Consider the following 14,766-nt stretch of genomic DNA (forward strand, 5'->3'; position numbering starts at 1 on the left):
ACTTCTAAATTATGAGACTGCTATTGATCAACAAGAAGAAGCAGGGAATGATTTCTCTCTTGGTCCTTTGTCTTTCCAAGAGCCGAGGGACGAAGAAGCTGATGTACCATGCACTAAGATTACAAATCAAAATGTCACTCATCAAATGACTACAAAAGCCAAATAGGTGTATTCAAACCAAAGCGGTTCCCGCAAGACTACTGCTTGCTACAAGCAGAGACAAGAGAAAATGAGTTACCTGAAATACCTGGGACAGTCAATTTTGCACTCGATCATCCTCTGTGGAAGCCAGCAATGAGAGAAGAAATGGATGCACTAGCAAGAAACCATATCTGGACTTCCACAAAGGATGAACATCGTTCTAAACAAGTGGGTTTATAAGGTCAAAACAAATGCAGATGGCAGTTTTCAAAGGTGTAAAGCAAGACTCGTTGCTAAAGGTTTCCAACAAACTCCATAAATAAATTTTATAACGACCCGAAACTTAAAAGGAAATAAACACATGAATTTAATACGAAAGCAGAATAATAGAGTTAGGGTTTACATTTCTTACACAATAATTTTAAATACCCAATAGGGTTACGGGAATGTTATTTCTAAAAAAACAAACAAAATTAAAGAAAAAAACGAAAAGTAGACAACTGAGCATTCTAGGACGACCTTCATTAACTTTTGAAAGAGTTCGGATGGTGAACTATTCATAACCCTCTTGTTGATCGGGATCTAGGTTTTGATCTTCTTGATCTGAAATAGTTAATAAAATGGTGATTTATACTATTCTAGTAAGAATATCATACTACTTACTAATACAGAAAATGAAGTTTGGTAAAAATTATAAAAACAACCAATGGAACTCTTAATTTAAGTAAATTCATTTATCATAAGTAAATTCATTTATCATAAGTAAATTCATTTTGTTGCATACTTACTGTTGTAAGATTTCCAAAACCGGCTTATAAAGACAATAAGTCAACAACATCATAATCTCATATTCAAATAAACAAGAATAACAATTTTTCCTTTTTATTTGCCTACTAATATTCATGGAAGTCCATAAGCATATCCCACTATGCGTGAACCAACATCCAATCTCGTCAACTAACCGACCGTTCTCATACCCCGTTCGAAATTAGCGTCAAAAATATTATCCCTCAATATTCTATCCGGTATGAGAGTGAAACGGTTCGTCTCCATATCCCGTCCGGTATGAGTGTCAAAAATATTAATTCTTGATACCCCGTCCAGTATGAGGTAACGTTCACAGTAGGGTTTCCTATGTACTTAGTCCGTCCACCATCTCTCAGGATATACAGTAAGGTTACCATTCATTCATTCACTTAACCAATCAGTTTTCTGTTTATATTTAATTTTCAGTTTCACAATTTAACCGTAAATCAACGCAAGACAAACAATACATGCATCAAGGAAATACAACTGAATCATTTTACTAATTTTAGTATATTATCATGCATTTAAAATTGTGAAATCAAACAATCGGTTTAAATAGGACAAATAATAATAAATAACCGGTTCTGCCTCCATTAGTAACTTGTAATTAATTCTCAAAGTTTTCTAAATTATGCAAAATACCGTATTATTGATAATAGGGAATAAGGTGAAGGATTCTTACCCGAATCGGTGTCCGAAAAATTAAACTTTCAGTTACGCCTATTGGCGGTCCCTAGGTTTTCTGAATTTTCTTGCGGATATTAAAATACGTTTCACGTACCTAAAAATATTCCAAAAAATTCAAAATTGGTATTAAAAACTTTTTCCGACCAATTTCGGAATTCTAGCATGGCGCCGTCGCTGCCTGCGAGGGCAGTTTACCTTATCCTGGCTGTTTTTGACCAGTTTTAGCCAATTTTGGCCGGTTTTATACTCATCCCTGCAAGAAAACAGTTATGCAGACTCGGTTGGCTTAAAAAAGTCAAAAAACAAAAATCTACCGGCAATAGAATTTTCCAGTGCAGCGGCTCCATTGGCTCACCTTCGCGGTTGGGTTTTTTCTTCGATCAACCTGCAGAAAACAAAACGATGAACACAATGATAGAAAAATCGCACGAAACGGGAAACGAAAAGAGGCTCATCGGAGGCAGTTTCGAGTTTTGTCCGCGGCAGCGTTGCCAGACTTCACCTGTAGTTTCCGGCTCATCCACCATTTTTTTTTTCCGATTTGGCCATGAGAGTGCTTGGAATCAAATTCCGAACAGATAGGAGAAGTTTTACTTTTTTTAGCGGTCGGAGGTGGCTCCAGCGCGGCGGTGGGCGGCTGTCGGCTTCCTTCTCCGGCAGGAGGCTGGCGGATAGGGTTTGGGTTCGATGTGATGAGAGATATTTATACCCGTCTCCCTTAGATCTGAGTCGTTCATTACGTTTGATCTCGACCATCCGATCCCATTTAAAGAAAAAATAAATTTGGACCGTTCATCGCGATTTGATCTCGACCAACCGATCATGTTTAAAGAGGGAACAAATCTGCACCATTCATCGCGTTTAATTGCGACCGTCCGATCGCGTCTGAGGAGGAATCGGATCTGGACCGTCCACGCATGTGGGAACGCATCCGGGCTGTCCGGTTGCGAGCACACGGATTGCCACTGTGGCCTCCCGCGTGGCACCGAATCAACATGTCTTGTCACGCGGCATGCTTCGGTTCGTCGGGGCTGCTGGGTGGGTCCTACGTGGAGCAATTCTCTTTAATTTCGTTTTAACTCCCAGTTTTCGATTTTTCTTTTGAAAACACCATTCGAACCCAAATTTTCACATTTTTTTTCTAAAATTGTTTTCAATTTCATTTTCAACATTTTTTTTTTCCTAATTTCACATTAAATAAAAATTTATTAATTTCAAAATTATATTTTTATACATTTTTTAATTTTTAAAATTAATTCCGAGTCAAATTTTGGGATTAGGTATTACAGATTTTGACCAGACTTTTAGTCATGTTGTCAAAACTTCAATTGTTCGAGTTGTCCTCATAATTACTGTCTCTAACGGCTGGAATGTCAAGCAACTCGATGTGAACAATGCTTTCTTAAACGGAGAGTTAAAGGAGACAATATACATCTCTCAACCCGAAGGCTTCAAATCCCAGGATCAACCAGATTATGTGTGCAAGCTACATAAGGCACTCTATGGGCTGAAACAAGCTCCCAGGGCCTGGTTTGAGAAACTTAAGCTTACTTTGTTGCATTGGGGGTTCAATAATTCTCGCTCAGATACCTCCTTATTCTATCTGGTTAACTCTGAGTCCCTCATTTTCATTCTCATATATGTTGATGATATTATAATCACAGGAAACCGAGATGATCAAATACAGGAGTTCATTAGCCAACTTTACAATATATTTGCTCTCAAAGATCTAGGAAGTCTGTATCTCTTCCTCAGCATTGAAGCTGCACGTGACAAAACTAGCATATACCTATCTCAGACAAGGTATATCATTGAGCTACTGAAAAAGCATGACATGCTCCTTACAAAGCCCTGTCCTACTCCTGCCACAACTGAAAATTTGTTGTCTGGAATCTCTGGCAAGCTCTTGCTGAATCCAACTCCTTACAGATAAATTATAGGGGCCCTTCACTATCTTACGCACACCAGACCCGACATTACTTTCATTGTAAATAAATTGAGTCAATTCATGCAAGCACCCACTGATCATCATTTAAAGGCTATCAAGCATATACTCCGATATTTAAAGGGAACATCAGAAGTGGGATTACATATTAAACCATGTAAAAAGTTAAATATTATAGGCTTCTCAGACGCTGATTGGGCTTGTGCAAAAGAAGACCGTAAATCTACAGCTAGGTATTGTATATTTTTTGGAGATACTTTGGTATCATGGAGTTCGAAAAAGCAAACTGTTGTGTCCCGCTCCAGTGCCAAATCAGAGTATCGATCATTGGCCAATTTATCTTGTGAAATCAGTTGGCTAGAGTCCCTGCTGAAGGAAATTTGCTTTCCCCTGCCACGGACACCAATTGCCTGATGTAATAATATCAGTGCCAACGCACTAGCCAACAAGCCTATTTTCCACTCACAGACCAAACACATAAAAGTTGATGTTTATTTCATCAGAGACGAGGTAACAAAGAAAGAGCTCAATCTCCACTCTGTTCCTTCATGCGATCAATTAGCCGACTGCTTCACCAAAGCTCTAAGTCAAACACAGTTGTTCTTCTTCTACCGCAAACCTGGCATTTGGCAGCGAACGCTAGCACTGCCAAGTTTGAGAGGGGATGAAAGGAATGAAGCTGTGATGCAAAGCAGTCCGCAGCCTGCAGCTCGCAACCCGCAGTTCACAGATCGCAGATATCAGCCCAACGTGTTGTCCCTACAAAGTGCAGGATAATTTTCTTTCAAATAAATTCTGGTATTCTGTTGGATTTACTGGCATACTGCCAACCCATTTTCATACCAGGATACGAACATATTCTGATATATTCTCTACCTACCAATTATGGCCGATCAGCTCACCTCCTCCTCTGCCTATAAATCCTGTTGTTCTATTTTTCTTCATATGTGTGAAAAAAAAAGCTCCTCTAAAAGCTGTGAATTGTCCAGTTTTAATAAAATTCTCATTTTACATTTCTCTTAATTTTCTAACTTTACTGACATGGTTTCGATTGTTAGAAATGCCAAAGGAGGGATGAGCCAGTGGCTTCCTTGGATTGAGATGGGGAGGAATCTGCAGTTGAGAAGAAGAAGACTGACTCATGCTTGAAAGAAAGAAAATTTCTTACTCTAACTCTGATACCATGTACAAATAGGATCCTATACAACTAAAATAAGTACAAAGAGTGAAAACCAAACACATCACGAGATATTTATCCTATTAATTCTATCATTCCCCTTTTAGTTGAGCGTGAGAACATGCACAAGTCGACACCTACCAATTGAAAATGTATAGATGTCAAATCTCGGCTTAGACATTTGCTAATATTCCTGAATGGGAATTTAATGAACTTGTAGTTTCCCAGAAGGGACCTTCTTCCAAATGAAATGGATATCCAACTCAAGATTCTTAAAGTAAAGGATGCTGAACCGGAATGGAGGCAATGTATGTGGCCTTGGCATTGTCACACCATAAGACTGGTTTTGCAGGCAACGGAATGTGCTATAATAAAGGAGATTCTCAATACAATTCATGTTGTCTACAAGTGTGATATTCTCCCTCAGTATTAGAACAAAAAAATTAATAGTTTTGGGCACTCCAAGGAATTGTATAAGCTAAGGAATATGCAATACCCAGTTGTAGAACAACAACTGCTGGCCCATTTGCCCAGTTTGCATCAGAGGAACCAATAAAATGATGTTATGAGTTAGGAAATACTAAATCTACAATCTAACGTACTAACATTGCGTAAAATATGCTTAAGAGCTTGTCAGCGTTAATTTTGCAGGTCTTGCATGTTCTTGAGCATATTTATAGGGCTTCAAGAAGACACCTTTTTTTTTTGGTGATTCTCGAATACCCATGCAATAATGGAAATTGCTGAGATAATTCATCACAAACTCCACATTTAGTTGTTGCAAGGGATTCAATAAAAAGAGCTTGGATGATGCTGTAAAAATTATATCAACTACGAATTGTAGAAGAAAAGCTATTCCTTTAGCAGATTTGTAGATGAAGATGGAATTATATGCACCAATGCTATGAAAACCAAAAGAATAAAGAAAGGATTGCAAATCTATAATACCAAGTTCAGGGTGCTTGTTTGAGACCATACAAGACTTTGTTTAACTTACAGACAGAATTGGCTATCTGGGTCTTTGAAGCCACGTGGTTGGTACATTCAGATATCTTCTATGAGGTATCCATTTAGAAAAAAGCATTCTTGAGATTGAGTTGATGTATTGTTTACTTGGAAGAGGCAACAAGAGAGAGAATCAAACAAGAGAAAGTTAGTTCTACAAATGTACTGTACGTCTCACCATATTTGACACCCTCATGCTGCTTGAATCCTTCTGCCGCCAACCGAGATTTGAGCCAATCAAGAGTATCATTGTACTTGGTATTGACTGGATACAGCCATTTGGAACTAACAATATTAACACCCAGAGAAGTTACAAGAGATCAAGTCTGGTTGCGAATGAGAGCAGTGTACTCCTTTGCCATTTCATTCCATCACTTGCTTTTCTTGTTTGCTTCAACAAAATTTGATCCAACCAGCATGCAGAGAGAGCAGGAGACATGAGAAAATGTGAAGTTTAAGCTAGAAGGTTGCCTTTATTCTAGGCTTTAGACTGCCGGTTCGGGCCCAAGTAAACTATTAGGAAAAGGTTGGTTAGGAGATTGATCAAAATTTGATTGTGGTGTAGCAACAAGATGCTGTAAAAGTTGAGGAGAATCGAGTGTTAGGGAATCTGAAATTATTGGAAACAAATTTGAATCTTTTGGAAGAGAATCAATAGCTCCATCAGTGGTTTGTATATTAGGATTAGGGACATCGGAGGGCTTTTGAAAATTATAGGATGAGGTAAGGGTGGGTTTGTATGTCAGAGGAGATAGTTGCTTTCGATCCAAGAGAGAATAAGGGAGTGGACTAGCTGCCATTGTAGAGCTTCTGGTTTTGGCTAGGCTTTTTGCGCCTCATCTGTAAGGGTTGTTGCAGGACACTTGAGCTGTGGATGTGGTCAAATAAAGCATAGCCTTGGAGAACTTGTAATAAAAGAGATTTTCCAAATGAGGAAATCAGAAAAATCTAATGTTTAGTCAATGTAGTTTCTTATACTATAGACACCGAAAGAAGGGTTGGGATTTTTGAGAGACAGAAGAAGATGGCCAGAAGTTTGGGAAGGGGAGATAGTCATGGTAGAACTCATTTGAGAACTATACCAGGAGAGTTCCAATTATTCATAAAATTTAAGATTAAATCACTAGGTGGTTTGATTTTCATCAATAAAAAATATACATACAAGTCAAAGTCAAGGGCACCTTTAGGCAGAGCTCTTAACAAAATATAAGTACAAAGTTTTTTTTTTTTTAATAAAAGATAAAAAATATAAGTACAACGTGTGTTACACTTATTAAGACAATGTCATCCTAGCAGGATCTTTTACTCGGTAGGTAGGATTTTAAATCATATATGCATTAATATTAACACATCAACAAATAAATTTAACATCCGATAATATAATCCATTACCAAAACTTGCATGCACCTCATTGGACATAATCAGTGTGATTCATCTAGCAAGGTTACATGAACGAAGAAGGAGATCAACTCCTGGAATCTATAAAATAGCATTCAAATCTCATGCAGAACTGAAATTTCACCAAAAATGTTCCTTGTAATTGTTGTTAAACTAAGAAACCTCTATGATCATATTGCAACTTGTACGCCTACGATGGAAATCACTGTGTATGATCTGTCATTAAAAAAATCATTCTCAAACCTACAAACTTATATCCACTTTTTGTTCGGTAAACGAAAATATTATTCACTCAATGATCAACCTCCAAGACCACAAAATACCACGACTAACAACAGAACCACAAATAAATCTTGATAGATCCTCAGTGCATGTTTGTTTTTTTCCTGAAAAATCTTATAATTACCAATAGTTTGAATCTGTATTTCATATATTACATGCTGTCCTAGTTTCACTTATTTTGAAAATTAGAACTGCTGCAAAAATGGCAAGCACGTAGATATAATAGATAAACACGCAGACACATATACAGTTAGATAAACGTATAACAATCCTAACAATTCTTCTACTTTTTATGCTTGCAGATGGGATCTCGCTGTAAGAAAGCGTTAGTTGCGGAGAGTGTTAGAGAATCTCTTCATAGCTGGTGCAAGAGAGTGAAAGAGAGGTCCAGACGTGATTCTCTGTGCTCACATACCACAAGGTCAGTGTGCTCTCTTGAATCAACAATCGATGAGAGGGATGAAATCACAGTCGCATCCGGCACCTTATCAAGGAGCTCCTCCTTAAATTCGCTGAATCAGATAACTATAACATCAACAGAACAGGCGGAGTCAATTCTTGGATCCGCAAATCCACCTCCGCAGGAAGAATACTCGTGTCGGGTGATGGAATATTTATCTGAATCTTTAAGCATAGACGGTTTGCAACCTCCCGGTACTGCTGAAGAAGATAGTGCAGGAAATATAAACGGCGAGGGAGGAAGTGTCCAGACTCTGTTTAAGCTGTTCAAGAAGTCTCCCTGAGTTCAAATTTTTAGAATTCAAGAGGAAGTTTTATTAGACTTTAATTGTGAAGGGTTTTAATTACAGATTTTTAATGGCACTAATGAGATTTTCAGTTCATAAAAAATTATGTTACATATTTTTTAATAATATGATTTTAATTTACTATTTAATATAATTTTTAGATACTTGATTTTAATTATTTTGAATTTTTTAATTGGACAGTTAATATTTTTAAATTAAGATGGATAAACTTTTAATTAGACATGATATATTTGGAAAAATTAAATTTTAATTTAAGTAAAAAACTTAAATTATATAATAACTTTTAATTATGTTGTTTTTAAATTCAATAAAATTTTTAGTTAGGTATTATTGTAATTTTTAATTATATTTGTTTAAATTTATCACAAATAGAATTTTAAATTAAATAGTTATAATTTTAACAGAACTTTTATTAAATGGAATTCTGAAATTTAAGTTGAATTGTTAGCTAAAACAAGTTTAATTTCAATTAATAGAATTTTTAATTAGAGAGCTTAGAGTAGGTAAAGGTTTTAATTAGAAAATTTTAATTTCAATTCTGATATTTAGTAAAATTTTTAGTTAGAGATTTGAATTTTTGTATAATTAATACAATGGTGACTTATTTACTTTTTAATTAGATCATTTTCGTTAAATACTTATTATAATATTGAATTATTTGTCCTAAGTTTTATTAAAATAAATAATTTTAACATTTGTCTATATAAAGGTTGACGTGTTGTCTCTGGTATGCATGCAAGTTTGGCTATTTCTATACTGCCCGTTTCTTTGCGTCCTTTCCGGCAAACTGTTTCCATATTGATAAATTTCTCTTTTCTTTCCAATTCTATGTTTTAGTAGTTTTTATTTGTTCACTCATTTTGGGTTTTATGGCGGAAATTTACTCCATTTATATGCAAGATTTAGTGTTGTTTTAATTATAAGGGTTTCATATTTCATTTACTTTAACTTGTCTGAAGAGATATTCTCGAGATTGATCAAAAAAGTAGTATGGTAGAATTGAAGAACAAACCTTTTTTTAGTAGGATGGCTTCACACCAAAAAACATTTCAACTCCTACATGTTAACTAAAGTGTTAACTAGTTTATGTTCGCTTCTTCCTCCAAACCGGACCAAACTTTTAGTTTAAATAGGTTTGGGCTAAGTCGTTGCGATCCTAACTACCACCTATTAGGAGAGTAGGTTGATGGACAAGCCTCCTCTTTTCGCAATGGTGTGGGGCGTCAGAAACTGTTGCCCTATTGCCAACTCAAAGGGACTGAAATTTAACGCAGAGCTTTTTTAATTGTTAAGTTATAATGGCAATAAATAAGATCCAACAGTTTCAATCCTTCTGGTTTGCACTAAAATCTCCAAAATGTATAATTAGAAGATGTTCCAAAATAGGCCGGAAGACGAGACTATAAACCAAGATAGATTCTAAAAAATATTCAAATTCAATGATCGAGACAAGAAAAGATGAATTAGTACATAGGTTTTGGCTCACAAGTTAGGATTTTTTAGATTTAAATTGGACAGAAACATTCTCATAACATATTTTCTTGAAAAATTTATTTTGATATAGAAAATCAAAATATTTTGTTAATAATAAAATAATAAATTATGGTTAATGATCACTCAAAATATATGATTTAGTTTATGCAAAACTAATAAATGTGTAAATATATATTTGTATGCATATAAAAATATATTTATTTAATTAATAATTAATATTTATAATTGTTTTTACTTAATGTGGTGCGTTGTAATAAATAAAATTTTATTTATTTCATTGGTAGAATCATATAATAATTTTATATGATTAATAATGATTCAAATATGATGTAAGATATGCATACACTCACATATGATAGTTTATTTATATAACAATTTGTATACTTTGTATATAACATTAATTGGCATGATTTAGTGGGGAAATTTACAATTTATTTTAGTTGGAGTTTAACTCATGTATGAACATATGAGGTTTATATGCTTTCCATAATCACTTATTTATAGGGAATTTGTAGCGCCCGGACCGAGGAAAAAAAAAAAAAAGAGCCACGTCGGCAGCCACGTCAGCAGGCCCGGTCAGCAGTCCCGGCCAACCGGGGCCTGCCACGTGGCAAGACCACGTCGCTCCTAAACGGGCCACGTTGGCGATCCACGTGGGCGCGATCGGACGGCCCAGATCAATCACGTGATCGGACGGTCCAGATTTAATCGCACGGACGGCCCAGATTTAATCAAAAACGGACGGCCAGATTAAAACAAAATGAACGGCTGAGATCAAAGGGCAAGGGGTTATAAATAGAACCCCCACACCAGACCCCAAACCCTAGCCGCCTGCCGCTCGCCGGAGAAGACGAACCAGAGGCCGACTGCCGCCACCCGCCGCCGCACCGGGGAAATTTTCGACCGCCGATCGAGGTAAATTTCATACCCCCGACTCGTTTTTCCACGCTGATTCCTCCTATGGCCAAATCGAAGCCAAAATCCCGACCAAACGGCCGGAATACGCGGCCGAAGACCAGCGGCGCCGCCGCGCCCCCTCTCGGTTTTTGCCTCCGACGAGGCCCTTCCCGGCCTCCGTTTGATGCAATTTTTATATCACCGTGATCACCATTCTTTTCTCTACAGGTTGACCAGAGCCGAATCACCAAAACACAAACCTCGCCGGAGAGCCGCCGCACCCGAGAGCGCCGCCGCCGGTAAGCTCCGTTTTTCCGTGATTTTTTGGCCCCCCGAGGGCCCTAGGGCTGTTTTCTCACAGGGGCCGATGCGAGTATGGCCGAATTCGGCCGAAAACAGCCAACCCGAGGCGACTCGCCGCCGCCAGCGGCGGCGCTGTCACCGGAGCACGGCGGAGCCGCCGTGCCGGAGTTGCGATTTGGGCCGAAAGAGGCCCTGGGCCTAATTTGGGTTTTTTTTGGAACACGTGCAGGTACCGTTAGTGTGTTTCAGTTTCTCCGGAAAAAATTCAGGGAAAATTAGGGACGGCCAGTAGGCGCACTGTGAATCGTATTTGGATCCTGAAAACAAGTAAGGACCCCTCACCCTATTTCCTATCACGGTACTAAAGTTCAAAATGATAAAACAGTATTTCTTGAATTAATGCATGTGTGAAATTGCTTAAGGTTGCTAATGAAGCCCGAGTCTAGTGTGATTGATGATTTACTGTTATTTGGCCTGTTTTACAGCTTTAAATGCATTATGAGGTTTGATGTGTTCATTTTATAGTTTCGAGTGCATATATTACTGTTTTATTAATTATGGGTTGAATGACTGAAGAACTGATACTGTATGTTGTCTGTTTGGCATGAATTACGATTTGCTTTCTTAAATGTGAATTGATGATGCTTATTGAGGAAAAGGAAAATGAAAGATTGTGTAGACTGATAATTGTATGATGGGGTTAGCCTGACTAGATATCCTGGGAGATGGTGGACGGACCGGGTCCGTAGGGAACCCTACCGGGATTGTGGTCTCACATGCCGGACGGGGTATGGAGATCTTATGGTTTTGGCGCCCATACCGGACGGGGTATGGGGACGGCCCGTTTCACCCTCATACCGGACGGGGTGTTGAGGTTTATGGTTTTGGCGCCCATACCGGACGGGGTATGGGGACGGCCCGTTTCACCCTCATACCGGACGGGGTATTGAGGTTTATGGTTTTGGCGCCCATACCGGACGGGGTATGGGGACGGCCCTGGAAACTGATTATGAATGTTAAAGGTTAACGGGTAGCGGGACCCCTATGGACCCCCATGGATACTAGTAGGCTGGTAAATGAGAAAAGGATATGTTGTATAATGATTGAATTACAAAAGGCGTGATAAGTGCTATGTTTTACAGCTTATATTATTCCATGTTTGTGATAATGTTATTGTGTTCTTATATTGCTTCATGAATTCCACCGAGGTAAATGGATGGTAAAGGTTTTATCATAAATAAAAAGGATTTGTTGTAAATCATGCTCCATTGGTCTTTTGTGTTTTTCTACCCACCTTTACCTCCGTGACGGTGAGATATCGTGACGTTCTTACTGGGCTAGTGTAGCTCACTTCTTATTTAACCATTTCAGATCAGGAAGACATGGTTCCCGAGCCCGTTCCGCAGGAGGACGACGAAGGGGATGCCTAGAGACTCTGTAGTCATACTCATAGTTTTATTTTCGAGTTTCTATCTTAGTTAGTTTAATCTTTTATACTTTAAGTACGTTTTTGGTTTTCGTGTAAGGTTTTGATCTCGCTTCCGCATTTAATATTTATAATATAATTTCCATTTTTTGAATTACCGGGGCTGCTACAGAATTATTATTACTTTATGAACTACATGAATCATTAGAAAATTATTTTATTTAAGAGATAACCATATGAAAACAAAATATATTGTTTATCTAAATTTGATCATCAATTATCATATGAAATTTAACTCATGTATTTAATTGAAGTCATATGAAATCTTTTCATCAATAATTACCTATAGACTTATAACAACATAACTTTCAAATATCCATTTTTCTCAAGACGAACATCTTTCCATATCCATTACAAATCCCATTTTAAGGAAAAGTATTTTTTTCCTATATATTATATTCATGCGTGTATATATTGTTTATTATATTCATGCATATATACTGATTATTTACATGAAATCTAAAACATAAAAATGCTTATTTAATATTCGAATTATTACTTAATCATTCTTGGTTCTTGGGATTGGATAATTGCTTATATATATGTGTATAATATAAATATAACGTGTCAACCAACCGTGATATCAATTGTCTCTTATCTTATCATTTTCTTCCAAATTTCACATGTAACACCCAAGTGTTTTTTTTCTTATTTTATCTTATTATTTTTATTTTTATTTATTTGAATTTTTTAAATTTTTATTTAATTTAATTTAATGAAAATAAAAATAATAATAATGATAAAATTAGGTAAAAATATTATTTGGATTTAATTGAAATTGATTTTAGGAAAAATGGGTGAAAATTTGGATTCAGATGGTGTTTCTGAAAAAAAAATCGAAAACTGGGGGTCAAAACACAATTTAGAAAAGTTGTGTCACGTCAGCAGCTACGTCAGCGGCCCAATCAGCAGCCCCGGCCAACCAGGCCACGCCACGTGGCAAGGAAACGCTGACACGGGACGGGCCACGTGGGCGATCCGCGTGTGCGCGATCGGACGGCCCAGATTCACGCATACGGACGGCCCAGATTCAATCAGGCACCGACGGCCCAGATTTAATCCCAATTAAATGGCGATCGGACGGTCCAGATTTAATCTTGATGGACAGTTGAAATTAAAAGGCAAATGGTATAAATAACCCCACCCACACCTGACCACAAAACCCTAGCCGCCAGTGCCTCGCCGGAGAAGAAGAACCAGACATCGGAGGAGCCGGCCGACGCCACCCGCCGCCGCACCGGGGAAGTTTCCGACCGCCGATCGAGGTAAATTTTCTCCTCCTGGCTCTTTTTTCGATGCTGAGTCTGCCTATGGCTAAACCGGAGCCAAACCACCGGCCAAACGGCCGGAAAACCCAGCCGAAGTCCAGCGGCGCCGCCGCGACCTCCCTCTGTTTTTGCCTCCGATGAGGCCCTTCCCGGCCTCCGTTCGATGCAAATTTTATACCACTGTGATCATCGTTCTTTTCTTTACAGGTTGATCGAAGCCAAACATCAAAACACGACTCACACCGACGGAGCCGCCGCACCCGAGAGCACCGCCGTCGGTAAATTTCGATTTTTCGTGATTTTTTTACCCACAGAGTCCTAGGGTTGTTTTATCGCAGGGACCGATGCAAGTTTGGCCGAATTCGGCCGAAAACAGCCAACCCAAGGCGGATCGCCGCCGCAGATAGTGGATCGCCGCCGCAGATGGCGGCGCTATGGCCGTAGCACGGCGGAGCCGTTATGCCGGAATTCTGATATTGGCCGAAAGGGGCTCTAGATCTGATTTGGGATTTTTTGGGATACGTGCAGGTACCGGTAGTGCATTTCAATTTTCTAAAAAAAAATTCAGGGAAATTAGGGACAGCCTATAAGTGTACTGTAGAATCAGACCCCGAAACAAGTAAAGACCCATCACCCTGTTTCCTATCACGGTATTAAAGCTAAATAAATAATTAAACTGTACTTTGTGACTTTATAGATGTATAATTGATTAAAGTTGCCAATGGAGCCCGAGTTTGATACATTGTTGGTTAGTTGTTGTTTGATCCAATTTTCAATATAAAATGCAGTATGATGTTTGATGTAATTATGTTATGGTCTCGTATGCATAAATCATGGTTTCTTTTATTATGGTTTGTATTATAGTGAACCCGATACTGTGTTGTCTTGTTTGGTGTCAATTACTGGTTTACATATTGTGTATAATTGGATGATTGAGATCAAGGAAAAAGGCAAGTTGGATAATGTGGACAGCCTGACTATATATCCTGGGAGATGGTGGACGGATCGAGTCCGTAGGGAACCCTACCGGGAACGTGGTCTCTCATACCGGACGGGGTATGGAGACCTTATGTGTTTTGGCGCCCATACCGGACGGGGTATGGGGACGA

General features: G+C 38.2%; 1 protein-coding gene across 4 annotated transcripts in view; it reads left to right on the forward strand.

Moving 5' to 3' along the window:
• Positions 1-8,332, forward strand: part of MLO4 (Seven transmembrane MLO family protein) — a 72,757-nt gene extending 64,425 nt beyond the window's left edge. For 2 of the 4 annotated variants that reach the window (XM_088213410.1, XM_088213413.1), the window contains one exon: positions 7,745-7,882. Coding sequence is in view for 2 of the 4 variants with exons in the window: in XM_088213407.1 (XP_088069533.1) it covers positions 7,745-8,185 (441 nt within the window). In the remaining 2 variants the exon portion in view is untranslated. Of the gene's footprint in view, positions 1-7,744 lie in introns of all 4 variants that reach the window. The other 2 variants (XM_088213407.1, XM_088213406.1) reach the window with 1 other exon arrangement.
• Positions 8,333-14,766: the final 6,434 nt, after the last annotated feature.

This window comes from Carica papaya, chromosome 2, assembly GCF_054855325.1.
Source record: "Carica papaya isolate Zhongbai chromosome 2, ASM5485532v1, whole genome shotgun sequence".
In the NCBI taxonomy this organism is placed as follows: Eukaryota; Viridiplantae; Streptophyta; class Magnoliopsida; order Brassicales; family Caricaceae; genus Carica; species Carica papaya.